A 21042-nucleotide genomic window follows, 5' to 3' on the forward strand; every position below is an offset into this window, starting at 1 on the left:
TCATTAAGAGAGAAAACCAGGAAGAGACAAGAATGAGTAAGGATATTCAGAATAAACTGTACTAGTAGTCAGTCAGACTCTGAGGACATCAATGCATAAATGTCCCTTGTGCAGCTACTTTTCACAGTTTCTCCTGGATGGTACAGTCTGGCTTTCTGCCCTCATGATCTTTCTTTTTCATGATCTGCCTTTATGATCTTTGTGCTCTCAGCTTGTTTGGTTGAAGAAGTAAGGCAAAACCAGCCCTTGTCTTGCCAGAATGTGGGATACTTCCACTCTTTTCCACCAAATTCTGAGTTTGTTCAGGGAGGGGTACTTCCGAGTAAGGTCTGTTTTCCGTACTCCTCATGATGTTACTCTGCTTGTTGAAGTAGCTTGTTTCTGCTTCCTCTGGCTGAGTTTCTGGTTGGTTTGACCACCGAGTGTTGTGAGTCATTGCTGAAATGAGACAATTAGTAAACATTTGACTTCTTTTTTAAAGCTCTCATTTCTGGAGTAGCTTCCAAAATTCACAGAATGCCACATTAAATGTAGGTGCTCATGTGGCTTTTTTTCCTCCCAAAATGTAAACATACACATATATATGGATAGTGCAAAAGAATGTCTCTGTGTGTGTGTGTGTACAAATACATTTGTGTATTACATGCTGGATGCAAAAAGGAGTGTAAGCCTGGCCCTCCTGATGATAAAAGACAGTTATGCCATTTACTTCATTCAGGACAGGATTTTACCCATAGCCTCTCAAAATTAGAATTAGTTAAAATGCCAGAAGCTTGGCATGTCAATTCTTAGACAATTCGGGGGGGGGGGGGGGGAGCCAAATAGCTGTTTATTTTTTCTAATTTGATTTTGAAAGAGTGTAATAGATTTCAGTTGGGATGCTACAACTGGTTCCAAAATTAGGTGCCTAGTTCTTATTTGCAAAGTGATTCTTCTGCTCCAGTCTCTACCTGTAAATAAAGCAGAAATATGTTAAAATAGTCACCCAAAGGATATTAAAATATTTAACAAATATTTTTGACAAAATTACTAGATAACACTGTGGCTTTAAATATCTTCTGCAAAATGTTAAAAGATTACCTCCATCGCTTTTGGGGGAAAAAAATACAGCACATGCTACCATTGTGATTTTTCTTATGTGAATACTGAATGGAAAATATCGGACATGAAAAGGTTTGATGTATTTATCAGATCATAGCTCCCTCTTGTGTAATTCACCATTACTACAGAAAACTAAGTTGATAGAGATTGCTTAAACTAAATTCTATGATACCTATTTATTTTATTTCTTTACTTTTACTTTTCTCATCAGTGATATTTTAGGTTTTGGAATTTTGTATTTTCATGTAATTTCAGTGCCAGGACAGATAATAATACTTACAGTAAGGCTGCACTAAAACTACATTTAGAGGAATATTACTTTTGCTCAATGACATGATTTTGATGTCCATAATCAAAATCCTGGGGTTCTACTTAAGAAAATTTATGTCTAATCTGCTATTTATTATTGCTGCTAGGTCTTTCTTTCACATAACTTTCTAGGATTTTTTTCTGTTTATCTTTTGATGACTTTTGGAAAAACTCTAGCTATTGTCTTTTTGTTTTATTCTCTAGCTTTTGTGTCCATAGGTGTTCAGAGCACCATGACGTGGTTATTATCATTCTGTGTCTAAGCTCTGTGGTATTCTCTTTCTCTCAGTGAAGTAAGACTCACTTTAGAACTAGTACCAGGATATGTATAAAGGAAAAGCTGGGAAGCTTATTTAAGACTGCATTTCATTAATTTGACTGTTATTAACACTTGAGGAGTTACCTTCGGAGTAGAAAGTAAAAAAAAAAAAAAAAGCAGCAGTTCTTCCTATAACAACATAGTGCAAACCCCCAAATGACCCTCCTGGAAAAGGTATATGAGAAGATAGCATGGAATAGGTGAGCAAACCTAAATTGAGAAAGTACAAACAAACCTGGTGCTAATGGTTTAACTGCCACTTAAATTGCAAATTGTGGTTTTGTCCACAGAAAACGTTGAATCACCTTAGATGGATCTGCACAGATCAAAGCTAACGCAAGAGAAAGTAACATCACTGACTGCAGCAGATGCAAAGATCCTTAATCTTTCTTCTACTCCAACATACACCACCATTACAATCAAGTAAGGCTGACATTGCATATTCATTCCTCCTTGAAAAATTCAGTTTATTCATAAAACCGCGGTGGTTTACTATTTCAAATTGAAATTTATTTTCAAAGCAACCAACAAACATTTATTTTCAAGTAACCAACCCAACAAACCCCAAACTTGCTAGCATTGGCCTGAAGCTTGCTGGGGAGGGGGGCGGTGAGGGGAAGGGAATGGTGTTGGGTTTTGTGTTTGCGAACACTCCCGCTTGCTGCGCCTGTTGTTCTACCCCTGTTGCTGGCTCACGCCGTCTCCCCCTGCCCAGAGACCGGGCAGCCCCCCGCAGCGCTCGGCCCCTCAGCCGACGCCAACCGGCCCCAGGCGCTCCCGGCAGACACCGTCCCCCCGCGCCCGCCCTGCCGCGGTCGCCATAGCACCCCAGACTGGCGGCCTGGCGGAGGGCCTTTAGGTAGCCAGGGCGATCGCCTGAAGGCGGCGGGCGGGGCCGTGCCAGCTGAGGCAGGCTGAGAGGCGGCGCGGGAAGCAGGCGCGGCCGGGGCAGCCCCGGCGGGCCGTTGGGCGGCTGGGCCCTGATTTCGAACGGCTAAGCGGCCCAATCAGAGGCGCGGGCGGGGTAGGGCGCTGGGTTTGAGCCAGGCGGTAACCAGCGGCGCGGGGCCGGGTCGGGCCCGGCGGTCGCGATGGCGCTGAGCGGGGTCTGAGAGGCGGCTGCGGGGGTCGGGGGGGCGAGAGGTCGGGGTAGGCGGCGGGCGCTGGGATGGCGGAGCAGAGGCGGCGGCTGATGCGGCTGGCGGTGCTGGAGGAGCTCCGGGCCTCTTACGGGATTAAAGTGAAGAGCGGGGGCTGCCTGGCGGCGGCCAAGCAGCCGGGAGCGGCGGCCGCGGAGGTAAGGGGGAGGGCGGTAACGCTGCGGCCCTCAGGGAGGGCACCCCCTCCCCTCCCCTCGCCGGGCCGGGCTGGGCTCCGCCGCGGGGGAGCGCGGCGGCTGTCGCCCCTGCGGGGGCCGCCGCCGCTGCGGGGGCCGGTCCTCTGTTCCCGGCGAGGCCGGGTGGCCACCCAGTCCGGCATCGCTGACGTGGCCGTAGCGCCGTTGTTGCTGCTGCCAGCCCCTGGCAGGGCATCACCTCCCCTCGTGGGGAAGCGTCGTGATCCCTGCAGTGGGGAAGTCGTGTGTCGTGTCCCCCCCCCCCTTTCCTCAGCGAGGAGGGGCTCCAGACGGTGGTCCGGACAGCCGTGCTGTGATGTAGTGCGGTAGCGGTTTAGCGACGCTGAATTCCCCCCGCCCGTTTAGGGCCCGAGCGTTGCAGGGCGGACCAGAGGGTGAATGGGATGTGTTCCCCTTCCTGTTAATGCGGTTGGTGCTCCCTCTGACGCGCATGCGTGCCGCTGGTCTATGCAAGAGCTTTTTACGCTTCGCTCTGCTTCATGTCACTCACTACGGAATTTAAATCTTAGTCATTGTATTATTTCTTGGAATACGTAGCTACTGTGTAGCTTCTAAAGGCATTGTGTCTTTTATTTTACTTGATTCCTTGGATTTTTGGTTCGAAGGGCTCTGTTTGCGTGGTTTCTTAGTACAAGACGTGGCGATGGGTGTTTTGGTACAGACAGATCTGGTCTTGATTTGCCTGTGCTCTGAGGAATGAAATCTGTCCTGTTACCTTAATTACCTACTTTGAATTTGTTGAAGGAAAAAAGTGTGTTTTCTGTCTCATGACTCTTCTTTAAAGTATCCTAATGAATGCCAGTTTATACAGCATCGAAGTCCACTTCAGAACGCTGATCTTCTAGTAGACTCTAATTTATAAAGCATGGGCCACCACCAAGTCCTAAACAAGATCCTCTGCAACTGATATGGCACAGAACTCAGCACTCTCAGAATGAGCTTTCTGTAAGGCTGAGAAGGTATTGCAAAATGCTGCGGTAACCTTTGGTCAATATAAGCCAAAGGAGTTGCAAAAACACATGCTTGAGTTGGGTTGTTTGGAGGGGGAGAGAGCAAAAGTAAAGTTAGAATTCGTTTCTTCTCCCTTCCCAATATCAAGCATATGGTTCTAGACTTTTTTCCCCATTTGAAGGGAGGGTAATAAGAACTGTGAATAATATGTGTATGTCATAATAAAAGATGCCTATATAGCTGTCTGTAGTGCTTAAATTTTATACAAGGAAGAAAACATATATTTAAATAAGTGAGCAAGGTAGGAAAAAGTATAGAATAACATTTCTTTTGCTAGGGGGGATTCTATTTCTATTGTAAGGCAATAAACATAACTTTATTTTGAGAACTTAAACTACTGATATTTCGAACAAAACCCATTAAAGTGAGGATATCAGTTATGAATTTTAAATGTTGAATTACAAGCCACTGGAATGCTCTATTACATAATCTTGTAAATACAGAAAAACATTGTATCTTGGAGTTAATTTTTTTGTGTGTGCTTTTAGTAGCAACCTGGAATACAATGACAAATGTGTTGCTTCTCTCTCCTTAGCATGTTATGTTTGTTTTCTGTAGGACAGATAGGCCCAAGGTGGCCTAATGGGTTAGTTATTGATTAACTATTTTCCCATTGTGCTCAGCACTTTGAATTTCAGGTATACGTGACCAAGAGTTTGCATTCATCTCTGATAAGTTGAGCATGATCCCAGTCCTCTTCTGGTTGGGGAGGGGCTGGCTTGAATGTTCTGTAAATATAAAGAGAAAAGAGGTGAGGCGAAGAGATAAATGTACAAGTTGTTACGTTGCAATGTGGGCTTTTATAACTGAAACAACTGTGCAGTAACATCGGATTTTAAAAAAATGCTGTAGGTGAGCATCAGTAGTAATGACTGAAGAAATTGCTTGTTTTTCTAATATGTAACAGATACTCTGATTTCCTGCTATAAGGCAATAGAGTTATAACAGGTTTTTAAATACAAATGCTAAATATGAGAGTTCAGAACAGTTTTCTAGACTGTCCTGTTGAGTTTAATCCTCCCTGAAACAGCAATCTTGTGTGCCTCAGGTGAGGAAAAAATTACTTTAAAAAAAAAAAAGAGGTTATTTCAAATGTGTTGTGTTGATTTTTAAGAAGAATAATAGCATTTAGTCGATTTGAAAAGGTAAGGTGAGATTCCAGAACAGTCTGTTTAATATCCTTGCTGATTTGGGGGCCTTACAGGAAAACTGACTCCTTGTAAAATAAAAAGTGCAAAACATACTGCAGAAAACCTTTCTATTCTTTCACAGTAATCTAGGGTGTTACCTGAAACTACAATCAGCATAGGCTCAGATATCTAGAGATGATAGTGCTTTTCCTGACAATACCTCTTATCTTCTTTGTCTGAAAGACTTTGGTTTTTGTCTTAACTACCCTTCTGTTTGTACTTTGTGGAATATGTGCTTTTCTGTGATATTTTGCTGGTAATCCTGTCAACTTTTGAATAACACTAACTGAATTTTGTATTTTAGGGTAAAATCTTTGGAATACCTTTTCATGCATTACCGCAATCACTTGTGCCAGAATACGGTTATATTCCAAGGTAAGTTAACACTGTATATTTAGATTTATGCTTACTTTGCTCTTTTTATAGTACTGAACTCTTGACAGAAGAGGGAACATCATATTTATTCCAGGCCTGCTAAAGCTTATGGGCAATACAAGAATAGCTTCAGTTGGGGAAGGAGGGATGCAGAAGTTAGATGGGGAATTCAGCACCACAGCTATCATTCAGTTGTATTTCTTTATACTTCTTGTCATTGCGGAAAACTATCCTATATATTAAGTTTTATCTATTTATCATGAAATAGTTTTTCTGGAAAAAACAAGCTTTATTCTGAGTGTCAGAAGTATGTTACTGTTCTTTCCTCAGCTTTCTTGTTGATACTTGTGAATATCTGGAAGAACACGTTCATACCGAGGGACTCTTCAGAAAGTCTGGATCTCTTGTTCGTTTAAAAGCTTTGAAGGTATTCTCTAAAGCCTCTCTTTTTTTTTTTTTTTTTAATAAGCTGCATTTCACTTTATCATCTGCATGTTTCAGTTTTTGGACTTTTCCAGTAATGTTTAAGTTTTAATACTAGAAGTAGACTGGTAACATTACCTGTTTTAGAAATGAGAGGCAATCTGCTCCAGAAACTGGCATACTTCACTCCCCCCCCGCCCCCTTTCTGGGAAAATTTTCAGCTTTTCAGATGGTGAGAATACACTTGTGACTGAACAAACTTGTTAGCAGTTATGCACCCTGGATACTGTGAGGATATTTGTTTAGCAATGTTCTTCCAGAAGGATGCGTACATGGGAAACGTATATTAACACATGTGGTCTGACAACATCGTTTGTGTCTCTTTGTAGGTACTGTAGTTAAGTAAAACATTGCAAGGTTGAAACTAAAAATGGGGAAGATGTGACAGTCTTTTCTGATACAGGCTAGAGGATTAATGCCTAAACTTAGAAATCTGATGGTATGTTGAAGACTTCAAATCATGTTTCTTGTGAACAATTTCAGAGTAAATTGGATCAAGGTGAAAACTGCCTCTCAGCTGCACTGCCATGTGATGTTGCAGGGCTTCTTAAACAGTTCTTTAGAGAGCTGCCAGAACCCATCCTTCCACCTCACCTGCAGGAAGGCCTTTTCAAAGCTCAGCAGCTAGGAAATGAGAAGAAAACTGCTACCATGTTGCTGTCGTGTTTGATGGCGGACAGAACAATTGAAGCTTTGAGATACTTCTTCAGCTTTCTGAGAACTGTGTCCCTAAGGTCAGTGTGAAGGGAGTACTTGTAAACAGCTCCCAATTCCTTTAATGACTTCTCTTTCCAGGCAACCGCTGTAACTAAGTGGTTTGTGACTTTAAACTTTATCTGCAGTCATTCACTAGAATTCAGTCATGGTCTTTTCTTTCATAAATTCAAAGTGTTTTCTTTATGAAACCTTATTTTGCTGGAGACTTGACTTTGTTCCATTCTTTCATAGCTGTATTCCTCATTCTTCTTTGGAAAGTAAAAGGAGTGATTGATAAAATTAACAGAATCTGATACCTTGCATTCCCCAAAACTGTCAGGGGTCTATGACCTCTTGATTTCAATAACATAGTCATGCCGTTACCTAGCCTGGGGTGCATAAGTCTACACATTAATCTCAACATGTGAGCACTCAAGTGAATGACTCCAATTTTTGGTGGGTTTTGGTTTGGGGTTTTTTTTTTCGCCCCAACTGCATTATTTGGTCTTTTTTCTCTCCACTGCTTATGTCCCAATAATTTGTGTAATAAAACCTTTTCTTGTTAAGATCCAATGAAAACAGAATGGATAGCAGTAATCTGGCAGTGATTTTTGCTCCCAACCTCTTGCACTCGAATGAAAATGAAAAGATGTCAGCCAGTACAGAAAAAAAAATTCGTTTGCAAGCCGCTGTTGTGCAAACACTTATTGACCATGCAGCAGAAATTGGTAAGATGATAAATGTTTATCAAAATGTCTTGTTGCACATACTTGTATACAGCTTTTCTTTTCAACTTATTTAAATAACTTTAAAAAATATATATATTTCTCAACTAATTCAGGACAAGTACCAGAATTTATCTTGGAAAAGATTCCTGCAATGTTAGGTGTTGATGCCTTTCAATCTACTCCCTCACTGTGGGGCCATGAAGACAGTGAAAATGAATCTCCCAGTGAATGTAAGAAGAGGAGGCACCGAAGTGTTGGGGGTAGGTATGTTGTGTGAAAGTTTGGGCAACTAAAATAGAATTATTTTGAGACTTCAGGTATGCTGATCCTAAGCACTTGCTTCTTCCCCAAGCAGAATAGGTGCCTGTGAAATTCGTTGGGTTTGATTTGCGAAATCTACGTAAGACTTCAGTAATCGCATCACTTTATTGTATATTTACTTTGAGTTTGTTCTAGTGTGTCTGTTGCCTACCAAAGAAGCTATTTTGCTTGTGTTTGGATTTGTGAAGCCAGATTAATGTTCCAGCTTTTTGTTGAGTCAACTTCAGATCCTGTTGCAGAACACTGATAAAGAAATTTTTTTTTTGGCTAGTTTTGAAATTATACTTGGTCACTCAAAGATATTGCATACTTTAAGTCAGTTCATGAGAAGGCAAGGATATAAAAAGGCATGTGTGGTTTGAAGTGTAACTCTGAATTGGATATTATGGGATACTGTGTGCTCTTATATCATGGATCTGGTTTGGGTTTTTTTCCAGTTCAGCTATTCAATAGTTTGTTTTGCCAAATATGGACCATCAAATGGTATATTCTCGGTTCTTCTGCATTCTCTTTGAGGAAATACTATGGAATATGTATGCTTGACTTGATTCAAATCCACTGTAACACTGATCTTGTATGTATTGCTATAAAAATAAGAGTATTTATTTAGCTCATGTACCTGGAATATTAAACCTGACAGCAATTGAAATTAAGGCTTTATTGTATATGTTTAGCTAAGGCATGGGGTTTTTTTGTGCAATATACTTTTTCCACTCTGAAGAAGGGAGATCATCCTGGGGTTGCAAAGTGATAAGTGTTTGAATATTAAAATTTTGAGGAGAAGCAGTTAGAATTTGTTAATGCTGTGGAAAAGGTTCTGGAGGTAGGCAGCTTCTACTCTTTCTCCAGATGTAGTAAAACATAGTATTACTACACTTCATCTGTTTTCAAAGATGAGTGTTTAAAAACTACCTGATATCTACCACACACCATAAAAGAAGTACTGCAAGCTTGTAGTTTGCTAAGCTTTGCTATGAACGCATGGAAATACAACTGTAGGTAGCAATAGCACTTAATAAAAATACTTCCATTTTACACTTTTTAAAAGCAGGAAAAACAGTAAAAGTTCATGGTTCATGCATATACTCTGCTGGGTTTAATTGTTGCCTTTTAAACAAAAAAAAAAAAAAACCCCCGACAACACCCTAAACCAAAACCACATAGTTAACAGAAATGTTGTGCGTTATTTCTTTGCAAGAGCGAAATTTCATACTTCTATTTGGAGCCTAACTTCAAAGCTCTAACTAATTTTTAACTTCAAGATGACTGTCCAGTAAAGTGAGAAAGTCTGTGAGACTTTCTGTGAGAAAGACTTCATGGACACCTTCTAGATTTGCCTAAAAGCAATCAGAAGGCATATAATTTTATAATGACCAGTAGAATTTTCTACAAGAAACTTCTGTTGTCTGTGCATGAATTTTTTTTTTTAAATAGAATTTTTCAGCTATTGTGAAAGCAACAAAAACTATGTTGGTGAGAAGATCTGGACTACAGTTTTCTTTACATAAAACAACCATTTAAACTGATTTGTTTTATTTCTCTCTGAAAGAATAAAAGTTAAACTTGAGTTGAAAATAGAGCAAGACAAACTTCCTATTTAAATTTGATTACTTGGTGTCTTGCATTTCAGATATTGTTAGTGGAGCATTGAATAAAGTTAAATCTAACAGAACACCCTCCACTACACCACAACAAGACAGAAGCGGTAGGTATTTGGTGTATTTGTACTAAATAAAGCCCACGCAGTATCTTCTGGATTTGTCAACTATATTCCACAAATTTTTTTAACTGAAGAACTAGAACTTAGTTGAAGATAAGTGATTACATTTAAATTGTTTAAAACTTTGAATATAGCTACATATTTATTGAGGATACTGCATTTACTGTAGTTCTTGGAGCAGCTACTATCACTGCAGCAGCGGGCTGTGCGGTTCTAGGATTACACAACTGAACTTGTGCTTTTTATCTAATGCATGCTAAGGCTTCAGTGCAGTAGTGCAGCATTTGATCTTGGGAATAAATTTGCTAGGACTGAAATTCTCTCACTTGTACTCTGTCTCTTAAACTTACAGAAGATGACTATACTTTATTGTTTTTCCTCCTAATACCTATATTATTTTATTAATGTATGGGTTTGGATTTTCCTTTCTGGTACTCTAACTTGCGAAAAAAACAAAATAAAAAAAAAAACAAACCCTGAGCTATACTGATTGTGTTGCCTGCCTGTTCAAATGCATGCACTTTGGCTAAGCTTTTACAACTTTCTTTCCGAGTTTAAGGAAAAACAAAACAACTATTTATATTTTAGTAAACTCAACCTTTTAAGCTGTTATTGCAGATTTGGTTTTCTGAATTTCAGTCCTTCCACCGGTGACTCCAGTGGTTCTTACTCCAAGTACCAAGCGTAAACTTCCAACTGATTGCTCTCAAGGCTTGTCCAGCAAGAAGAGACGATCTTTTAAGCATAGTTTTGCTTTTGAATTGTTACCAAGTAGCATTTTTAACAGCAGCTCAACACCAGCATCAGGTACAGTGCCTTCATTTTTAACTTGCTGCTTGAAGTGGTTGTTTGTGGCTTTTAATTTAAATGTACAATCTTCTGTTCTTGTCAGGCAGTCATGGATAATCTTCACTTAACAGTGTTCCTTGCACTACTTTCCTGTCTTAGCAAGTAGTCTGTTTATGTTCTTCAGTGACTGTCATGTTACATGGATTGAGCAAAAGCAAAATTCTGTTTCTTGTTTTCTGTTTTATTAATCTCTCAGATCTGCAGTCCTGATGCCCCTTTATCTTTTTCAGTTCCTCTGTATCACCTAGGTTATACTCACATTTCTGTCTTAGCACACAAATCCATGAAGACTGCCTATGCTTCCAACCTTTTGAAAGTTGTAGCCTTCTTCTGTCTCCTAAATACTTAAATAGCTGGTCTTAGCTCTATGTGAAATGTAATTGTTGCTATTATAAAGGTTCTTTCTTGAATCCAATCACCTCTTGTTTTCTCTAGATACTAAATAATCTCAAAATTTTACAGAAAAAGTTTTACTTTTGTTTAACAGTGCTTTAACATCACTTCATTCTACTAGAGTGCTTCCACATGTCAGGCTCTTCTGCAAATCATATTTTATTTCTGTTTGGTTCTTTAATGTGCTGCCAGCTGAAGTTAGAGTAAAAACAAATTTCTAGATTGGCTATGTTTGTTTTCCCTGAAGATTAATTTTTTTTTTTACCTCAATTGAGTGGTATAAAACTTCTTGCTTTTGTTTATTAAATCATTTCATGCTCACCATGAAATTCTTGTTTCTATGGATAAGCAAACAAAAGCAATGACATTTTCTAAAGATAGTAGTACTGCATCTGTTTCATGAAACAGTTTAGTAGTAGGATAGCATCTCTTTCATTTATTGTTGCTTTACCTGATCTGGCTAGGTGTGTTTTAAAAAAAAAAAAAAAAAAAGCACACGGCAAATAATATTAAGACTGAATCTAATTTTTCTTAAGCTCTTAAATTTGAGGAACTGATCTGATGATAGCAGTGTGGAAACTTAACTGAGGTATTGATATCAGTAGCATGCAATTAATTGCAATCCAGCCGCTTCTATGGATGCTACAAGCAACAGCCTCATTTAATATTAAATAAAAATGGCAGTCAAAGTAATTTCAAGCCAGCACTCCACAAAATAAGCAAACAAATCTGTGCTGTTTAAAAACCTATTCTTTATTGTATTAACTGTTAAATCTTTATCTGAAAAAAAAGTGGCTATTTTAAGATCATGTAAATATGATTTTGTTCCTGTAGTTCAGTTTGACGCAAGCCCTTGTGTGTCTCTTGAGTCGTCACAAACCTCGCTGTCTCCTTCAGCCGGTGGTGAAAATCATCTGTTTAGTACAGGGAACAGAAGAAGTAAAAGACATGCAAGCAAAAAATTATACAGGTAATTCGCCTTAACTCTCAGAAACTAAAGATAAATGGGAAAGGTAGGTCTAGACCCCTTGACTAATGATGTGTAAAATCTCAGTCTGTCTTTAAAAATCATCTTTTTTTGGTGTTCAAAACATACCACATTTTTATAGTAATCTTAAAATCACCAGATCTTCCAATGTGGCAAAATGGAGCCGATAGAAGAAGTAAAACTAATGGAAATAACCATAAATAAGCATCAGGATGTTTTCATTGCCCTCCTAAAGCGTTTTTTATGTGTCACTTCTTCCCCTCTGTCCTCCCAGGGCTGAATCAGGAAAGACAGGTTGTTTTTCACCAAAGATTAGCCGAAAAGAAATGGTTCGTAGGTCGTTACGCTTGAAGTTTGGTTTGGGGAAAAGCAACAGAGAAATAGTAAGTATTCTGCTTATAACCCAGTCTTGTTACTCTGCAAATTTGAACCCTAAGTTTTGGGCATTGCTTTTCAGTAGCAGGAAGGACTTATTTGGTAATGGAGGGATCACAGCATGGCTGGACCTGCTATCAAGTACAAGAAACCTTAGGTTTATTTTCATAGCAGTAACTGATCAGCTTGTACTGGGTTCAGCTGGGGTGGGACAAGAGGCTGCGGGAGGGGACAGCTGGGACAGCTGACCTGAATTGACCAAGGAGCTATTCCATCCCATATAATGTCATGCTCACCAGTAAAACTGGGATGGGGGAGTTTTTGCAAAGTAGCCACTACTCAGGGACTGGCTGGGCATTGGTCTACTTGTTGTGAGTGATGGCTTTTGCATCACTTGTGGGTTTGGGTTTTTTTGTTGTTCCCCAGCCCCCTCCTCTTTTGCCTTCCCAGTTCTCTCCCTCATCCTGCTGGGGAGTGGGGGGAGTGACCAAGCAGGTGGATGGGAGCTTACCTGCCAGCTGGGGTCAACTCACCACACTCATGATCAGCAGGTCTCACAGTTCCTGAATTTCTGATATTACAGAGCCTATGCACAGAATCACTATGTTCAGAGAGTGGTTAAGCCTACCTTACTGTAGGTGGGTTGTTCCCTACTGACAAAGAATCAAGGCAAGGTGAAGTATGGCCAAGAAAAGCCTGCCATGGCTGATTTGCATAGTCTTTTCCTGGAGGTTCCTCTGTAAATCAGTTTCTGAATTACAAGTTTATATGAAAGTAATTATCACCTTTTGTTTGTTCAAGAATATTGTATCAGGATGTGCAGTTGGTAATAGATCTGAAAATATTGGAAGGCGTCTTGCAAGTCAGCAAGGTTTGGAAAGCAGAACTGAATGTGCAAAACGAGATGCATTCTTCAGCCCATGTGTCAATGAAAAATTCCCTAAGAAAGGTAAGTATCTAACAGAATATATTGGATGGGGAAAACTTTTGCTTTATCCATAAAGATATAAAAGCGATTGGATTAAAAGTGCTTCTAGCCAGTAGGACAAAAGTTACTTACTTGAATGTTAGTGGCTCCTGGGGAACAAGAATTGGTTTAGGACAGGGTCGTGTTTCTAGTGTATTTTAGTAGCTCTCTTTTGTTAGTTAAACAAGATGAGATACAGGATTTCAGTTCTTAATATTACAACCTTTTTTCACATTTCTGAAATTTGAGGGAGCAATCTTTAAATTCAGTGCTGCTTTGATAATTAGGCTTTTTTAGAAGTTATTTTGCCTGTAATGATCATTAAAATCACAAGATTTTATTCTTAAACACTGTGATATTTATTTTAAGGTTCAAAGAATGTGAGCAAGTCAGAAGAAAACTTGCTAACTCCAAAATGTCACGATAAAGTAGTTCACCGAATGTCATGGAGCAGTCCTACTGTTAGAGAGTCTCAGGTGATCAGCAGGAATGAGGGAATTCCGCCGGGACACCCCGAAACGGGAATCGGTTCTTCTTTGATATTTGGAAAGCCACCAGTTGTTCCAGATGAATTCAAATCCACAACTGTAAGCAAACAAGACAACAGCCTAGAACTTTTGCTTTGTGAAGAGGAAAGTAATTCAACTGCAGAAACATTACTGAAAGTTAAGCAAGCCTTCTCTGCATCTGGAAGTAATCTTCACAATTTGATAGGTGATACAAAACCTCCTTTCTCAGATGTAGCAGGTGAAACATTAAATGAAACTCTGTGTCTCACAGGTCTCAGTCCAAAGAGAGAATTGTTAGCTGAAGAAGTTTCTGAAAACCTAGCAAATACAAAATCCAGGGAGCTGTTGCACCAAGTTAATCAATCTTATGCTATTGATAAACAGCAGTCAAAAAAAGATGAAATTAAAGTTTTGGAGAAAAGAAACTTCAAATCTTCTATTGAGATTGAACTTCATGTCCCAAAACCAGCTATAAAAAAAGGAACAGAACTTCCTGTGCCTCAAGTACTAGCCAGGGAAGACAAGTTGACAGTTCAGAACAGTTCATCAAAAGACAACTTAAACAAATTGGATTCATTTGGAAGAAAAGAGGAAATAAAATTAACACACTCACAAACAGCTGAAAACTGTGTGGTAAAATGCTGTAATCTGGAAGAAGATACTGCTAAACTTTCTGTGGCAGGACAGCTTCCTACTTTGCAGTTGCCTAAATCACAAAAAGAGGTAGGCAACCTATCCTTGCAAGCTGAAAATTCTGATAAAACTTTAACTAAAACATCAAGTGTTTCTGACCATGGAAAGGTTTCTGACCACATACAGTGGTTTAACAAGCTTTCATTAAATGATCAAAGTTCTGCAAGCAAAACTAAACCACCTCTTAAGTTTCAACGTACTCCTGTTAGACAGTCTGTAAGAAGAATGAATTCCTTATTGGAGGCTAACAGACGATCTGTAAGTTCTCAACTGCTTAAAGCAAGTGATGTTGGTTCACCACTTGTTAAATCTTTGAGCTATGATTCTGCACTATTCTCCGGCACAGAAAAGCCCTCAAAGAATTCCATGGCTTTGCCACTCGGAAGTGAAAGTACACACAACCAAGTTTCTGTATCTTGTAAGCAGCTAGACTTAACATCTAAATCATGTTGCAGGCCATTAAATCCATCAGACAAGCCTGATGTTTCTGTCAGAACTGCTGGAATCCACGAACAGAAAGCAACTGTTCATCCATCAAAGTCTGTTCTAGAAGATCTAACCAATCATGAAACAGTAAAATCCAGTTTAAAAGTTAATGCAAATATAAATATTCCGGGTGCTGCCCCAGAAAAATCTACAATCACAAGAAGTGCTCCAGGAAAAGAAAGAATTCGTTATAGAGGCTCTCCAAAGAATCCAATATCTAAAGTGAAACTGCTACCAACTGCAAAACCAGTAGACTTGTAAGATCAAATATGATGGCTAAATGGGCTTATTGTAACCTGGTTAACCTTTGGAAAATTGAAATTTGTATGATTATTTTTTTAGCTCTAATTATTTGTGGGCTTTGATTTATTTTTTAACTGTATGAGTCATGGACTTGTACAAATAACAGTTTGTTTTATGTCAAGGTTTTCTTCATTTACTGAAACTCTTGTAAATGCTAGTCAGTTCATCCAAGTGAATTTGACTTCTAAAACAAAACCAACCAGTTTTTACAAATGTTTGTGTTAGGTCCCATATTTGATTATCTCAGCTTCTAAAAGCATGCTGCATCTCCCAAAACAATTTTTGCAGTATTTAGGCTAAGTACCAAGTTGGTGGTTGGTTGTTTTTTTTTTTTTAAAGAAAAAAATCAATTCTCAGACATTTTAAACAAAACTAACAGACATGTTGAAAGAAAATGTCTTGATGCTGAGTATTGGTAGTTAAATTTATTTACTTCTTAGTTTTAAGTGTATTGTAGTGTTACTTTGATATTTAAGTTGGACCTCTACACCAGCTCTACTTCTTTTGAGACAATGGTTTTGATTTATGTTGGAGTAAATTTGGAGCATATTTTCCTTGTTGAGTAGGTAAATGAATTCTATTTTGACATGTGTACACACACACTGGAGAATTATTAGAACACATAGAAAATAAATGTGCAGTTTATTCAAGAAGTGAAAAGTCTTAAAACTTCATGCAGCAATGTCTTCTGCAGTAGGTACCAAGTATTTTCAGTTGTGAGCAGTAAAATGTTTTATCTTAATATGAAAGGAGGGTTTTAACTTATTTTTAGAGCAACAGAATAGTGTTAATTACATGTGCAGAAGCAGGTTTTAGATGCTGATAATGTTGCAAGAGACGAATGTAAGAAGCCATAGTGTGTTAAAAGTTGATTTGCACAAGCAAATGTTTACATCTTTTGGAATCAAAACTGTTTGTCTGTCATCAGTTGTAGCATTATTTAAGAGTAAATACTTAAAACTGTTCATTAGCTTTCTGTATGTGCGAATTGCTTATTGGCAAAATGTAAGAGCTGAAAGCACTGGATACTTTTGGTTTTAATAAAACCATTGTTTTTGTCCCTTTTCTGAGCCTGTTCTTCTATAATGACTTAGAAATTTAGATTATGTTGTCATATGCAGACTGCGGACATCAGAAATGAGTAAGTCTGAAAATACCGGTGTCAGAATGATTCTGTTCTGGCTCTCCTTTTTGTTCATCTTTGATATATGTTGGTGATTCTCACAACTAGCAAAAGGCATGGTGCAACGTAATTTAGCAGGAGTAGGCTTCTAAACTTATTGAGTGATATGTTAATGAAAGGAATAGTTCCGCTTGCTTTCTGTTCCCTGTCCCCTTCCTCATAACCCACCAACTCACTAGCTGAATTGGTTCAGCTCAGTGGTCTGGTGGAAACCTCCTGCCCCCATCAGTCCAGCTGAGCTGCCTCACTCTGTTGCTACATTATTGTTAAGCTCTAACACTAGGGAAAGAGCTGTTAGTGGATCTTAACAGGAGTGCTTGGTGGTAGCACCAAGCAATCCTGTTAAGTAGCAGAAGCTTCAGTTTCATGAAATAAGGGAGCCAACATTAGCAGGTCACCACCACCCAAAGAGGAAGCTCTTCTCCCTACTCTGGGCGATGTGCTCCTACCCTCTGCCTTTAGCTGGTGCTGGCAGATCCCTCAGTAGGCTGAATGTAGGCATGAGAGCACCGTGTTTTGTACCATTTCACTGAGGTAAATAAGGCTCAGCAAAGGAACTGCCAGCAGTCGTAGCTGATGCAAGGATGTAGGAGGTGGAAATAGGACAAAAGGAGATACAGGCAATGTCATGAGGAAGAAAATGAGATCTGACTCCTGTAATAGTCACATCAATTTGTGTTTGAAAGAGCAAGACTTGAGATTTTTTTCCTGTTAATATGTACAAAATATTTTGAATACTAAAGGTAGCTTTGACAATGTGTCGTGGATGGAGCGGTAAACTATTTTTGATCATCGATGCAAGGCAGTCTTGAAGCAGTAGACTTAAATGTCAGACAGGGAGATTTTGGTAGGGGCCTGACAAACCCTTAAACACCTGGAAAGATTGTCAAAGAAAGTTCTAGGCTCTGTTTTTAGGGGTTCTACAGAACAGTCTAGGCACACATCCATTTACATAAAGTTGATCGTGTTTTGGAGGAAGATTGGAAACACTAGATGCCCAATCCTGCAAGTTAGACATGTATAATGTACTAGACTAGCGAAAAGAGAGTAATCTACATTTGAAAGTGCAGTTCCTGGATCTGTTGTGGTTTATGGGGTATAATTTCAGAGCTTTTCTGTAGATATCCTAAAATGGAACATGTCACGTTCATGTCAGTAGCAGTGAAGACAAGTTACATAAAACAGCTTTTAGAAATTACCGTTTTGCCGAGTGCTATTAAATGATAGACTTAATTTAGCAAGATCCTTTTATAGTTGTCTTTTTGTTAACCTTGGCTATGGATGAGGTACATAAATTTGTTTAATGGGGAGACCTTTACCTGCAAGCTCTTAGAGGCGGTTGCCGTGTTGTTACCTTGTAAACCTGCAGCTAGGTAATACTATCATTCCGTAAGTAAACGGTTGATCGTATTATTCTGGGGAGAGAAGTCGCAGCAGGAAGACGGACACAATCCTAGGAATACGTAATATCTCATTTCTGCAACCGTTAAGCCATCAGCATCCTTCACTTTATTCTTAGACTGTTGTGTTTAGCTGAAAAGGGGGATCTTGACCGTCCCCCCTCGCCGCCCCCAAGCTTTGTGTCATCTTCTGAACCGGCCAAATCCACGCAGCAAGCGCAGGGTCTCGGCAGGCACCTCCGAGAAGCCGGCGGGCCGCGGCTGCGGGGAGAAGGGGGGCGAGGGGCCGCGGCTGCGCACGGAGGATGCGCGGCCGCGGAGCCGCCGCACCCGCAGAGCCGCGCCGGGAGCGGGAGGTGAGTGCGGCCCCGCCGGGCACGGGCCCGGCCCGGGGGTCTCCGTGCCGCTGCCGAGCTGCCCTGGGTGCCGGGGGAAGGGGGGGTGTTACGGTCCAGCTTTCCACGGGCGCAGCGCAGAGGGGCGGGGGGGGGGCAGGCGGCGGAGCGGCAGCCCTGCCCGTCTGCGTATTGACGGGGAATCTTTTGTAAAAAGCAGGCTTTTTTCCCTCGAAATAGAAGAGAGGAGGCTCGTCTGGCGTGCGGCTCTCTCGTGGAGAGGCTGGCGGAGCGGGGGGGGGGGGCAGCCGCCCGCCGCCGTAGCGGGCAGGATTTCTCCAGCATTGGTGCTTTCAGCCATTTTTGCCTCAAAGCCGTTTTCAGGTGCCTTGCGGGGGGCGGTTGGAGCGGAGGAACAGCTCTGAGCGCCTGGCGTGGAGAAAGCGGGCAGCTGCGTGTGTTCTAAGGAGGACGGGGGGACGCGGGGGGGCTTTGTTCATTCAAGGGGTTGGAAGCGATGCGTGTTAATTATTCTCTGATGTGCGGGGGAAAGGAGCTTTGAGAAACAAGCGTTCTGATTGAAATTCAGCCTCTCAAAGGGGACAGTAAGTGGTGCTTGTTGGTTTGTTTTCCCTAATTAAACTACACTGCGCAGCCATTCAGTGAAAAGGACTCGAGGAAACAAATGAAACCTCCTTGCTTCAGGTGGGGAAGATGATGCATAGGAAATAGGAAGCCTCTTGTCTTTAGGTACAAATAAAATATAATGCAGGTTGTTCAGCAGTTTCTAGTGATTCATTTTTCAGGCAATGCAAGAACAGCGCTTGGAAAACACAGCTCCAGGCTCAAGAGTCCTGTGCTTTTAGCCCAGAGCTTTATCAAATAGCATAATAAACGGGGGAGGGGGACACGACACACGTATTCTCATTAAATGAAACAGTGGATCCATTTTGTTTGCAGTGACTGTTAATGAATGTTGTGGGCAGATGCAAATCAGAAAATTGATTTCTGCAGTTTGCTACCTAATATTTTTTTTTAGAAGAGAAGAACCTATGCAACCTATTTCCTCCCCTGTCCTCCCGCCCCCCAAGTTTTCAGCTGGCTGAATTTTAGCTGCCCCTAGAAGCTGTGATGTGCAGTAGTAAGATCAGAAGTTATTTTCAGCAAGCGTACTGGACTTTTTTCCCACTATCATTTATAATGAAATTCCTTTCTTTTTCACAGGATGAAAGTGGCTACCAGAATGACAACTACCTTGCTTTGTAACGTGATATTTCTGCTGGCATTTGGATTGGCTTCAGCTTTTAGCCACAGCCCTAGGACCCCTGACAGGGTTTCTGAAGCAGATATTCAGAGGCTCCTCCATGGCGTTATGGAGCAACTGGGCATTGCCAGACCCAGGGTAGAATATCCAGCGCACCAGGCTATGAATCTGGTTGGTCCACAGAGCATTGAAGGTAGCTGATTTCTATGTTGAGTTGTGATGAATTTATTGGTATCCTTTGGTAATAATTATTGGTTTGTATATCGATGCAGAGTATCCTGAGCTTAAAATCATGGGCTTCTTCACCATGTTGTTGCCTGAACTTTGTTTTAAAATCATCATCCCTCTTTTACCTTCCTTAATATCACGATTTTGGCAGAAGAAGTAGTGGGATTTTTTTAACGTACAGCCTTTGTAGAAAGTCATGTCATCTTAGAAGCATCTGGTCTCTACTATCTCAAAACAATGAGTTTACTGACTTTTTCCCCAATAGTGTGTATAAATATATCACATATATATTTCACATGAAACAAATGTGAGCTACAGAGCTCAAACCTCATGGAATTTTAGAAACCTTTGCAGACCAGAAGAGATCAAATGTTGGCAGTGTCATGCAAGCTAAAGGGAGAAACCTTATTCAGGGAGTTCTTCCCACGTGCTGCAGAACCCCGTGCAGCCCTCCGTGGGGCAGGATCCGTGCCGGAGCGCGCAGACTGCAGCTGCAGGGGTGGAAAGGACACGGGTGCTCCTCCCCCTGCGCCCACAAGCAGCACCTCAACACTGTGTTGCTGTGATGAATGCTCTGGGCTCAGGTTCATTTTTTTGGCCAGTACTTCTGGTCTCACTCTGCATGAGTAAATTTGCCTTGGAATCAGTCTTTTATAACTATGCAAACCATCTGAAATATCTGGCTCAAATGTCAGGGTATTAGGATAATGTTGCAATGTATTGCTATTTGAATTGTAATAAACTAGCTTTTATTTTGGGATTACAGCAAAATGTTGAAGGCATGCAACTCCAGATATTATAGTTCATGTGCAAACATCACAACAGAGCAGAAACTCTCAACCCTTCTCTTGGAACTAAACCAATTTGATACAGCATGTAGCAAGTCTTCCCAGTTCATAAGTCTGTGCCCTTTATTTTGTCCCCATTCGGATCTACAGACTGTCCTAGCCAAAGAGATACAATTGTCTTAATGGAGACTGAAGAGAGGATTAAAGCTGAACTGGCGTTTCTACTGGCTAATTGCAGACCTAAATTTATGTAATTTTCTAAAGAAACTTTGAAGGGCATATGTTTTTCTGCAAACTTAAATGACAGAGATTACGTTTAAGGAGTAAAATTTGGTCTGTGCCCTTTCCTTCTCCTTTATGAGTGTTTGTATTTAGAGAAATTAGGACAGACTGGTGGAAGTGAGTGATTTTACTCTCCATCTCCCTCTTTTCCCCAGACTTTAAAAAAAAAAAAAAGTTAGAAAAGATAAGCAAATCTGGATCTTTGACAAATATTTAATCTCAGCTGTTTGCCATTACTTCTAATTACAATGTTAGCAAAACCAGATTAAGAATCTCTTAAGTATTGAAACACTTCTGGTGCTTGTGAGACTTGAATAATACTAGTTTTCCAGTCATCCACACAGTCTTCCACAAAAAGTAGGCTGGACAAACTCCCCCCCCTTTTCTTT

At 40.5% G+C, this 21042-nt stretch overlaps 1 protein-coding gene across 4 annotated transcripts in view; it reads left to right on the forward strand.

Annotated features, from left to right (window-relative positions):
• Nucleotides 1-2798: 2798 nt before the first annotated feature.
• LOC104310712 (neuroendocrine protein 7B2) overlaps nucleotides 2799-21042 on the forward strand; it is a 47237-nt gene continuing 28993 nt past the window's right edge. The window contains exons 1-12 of one of the 4 annotated variants that reach the window (XM_069784102.1): nucleotides 2799-3026; nucleotides 5592-5662; nucleotides 5993-6089; nucleotides 6629-6879; nucleotides 7409-7569; nucleotides 7683-7829; nucleotides 9521-9595; nucleotides 10250-10417; nucleotides 11687-11822; nucleotides 12115-12223; nucleotides 13017-13164; nucleotides 13552-16238. In XM_069784102.1, the coding sequence (XP_069640203.1) occupies nucleotides 2898-3026; nucleotides 5592-5662; nucleotides 5993-6089; nucleotides 6629-6879; nucleotides 7409-7569; nucleotides 7683-7829; nucleotides 9521-9595; nucleotides 10250-10417; nucleotides 11687-11822; nucleotides 12115-12223; nucleotides 13017-13164; nucleotides 13552-15131 (3072 nt within the window). In that variant the 5' untranslated portion in view covers nucleotides 2799-2897 and the 3' untranslated portion in view covers nucleotides 15132-16238. Of the gene's footprint in view, nucleotides 3027-5591; nucleotides 5663-5992; nucleotides 6090-6628; nucleotides 6880-7408; nucleotides 7570-7682; nucleotides 7830-9520; nucleotides 9596-10249; nucleotides 10418-11686; nucleotides 11823-12114; nucleotides 12224-13016; nucleotides 13165-13551; nucleotides 18113-18550; nucleotides 18697-19315; nucleotides 19549-21042 lie in introns of those variants that run through there. The other 3 variants (XM_069784103.1, XM_069784104.1, XM_069784105.1) reach the window with 3 other exon arrangements.

The sequence above is a fragment of the Haliaeetus albicilla genome, chromosome 5 (assembly GCF_947461875.1).
Source record: "Haliaeetus albicilla chromosome 5, bHalAlb1.1, whole genome shotgun sequence".
In the NCBI taxonomy this organism is placed as follows: domain Eukaryota; kingdom Metazoa; phylum Chordata; class Aves; order Accipitriformes; family Accipitridae; genus Haliaeetus; species Haliaeetus albicilla.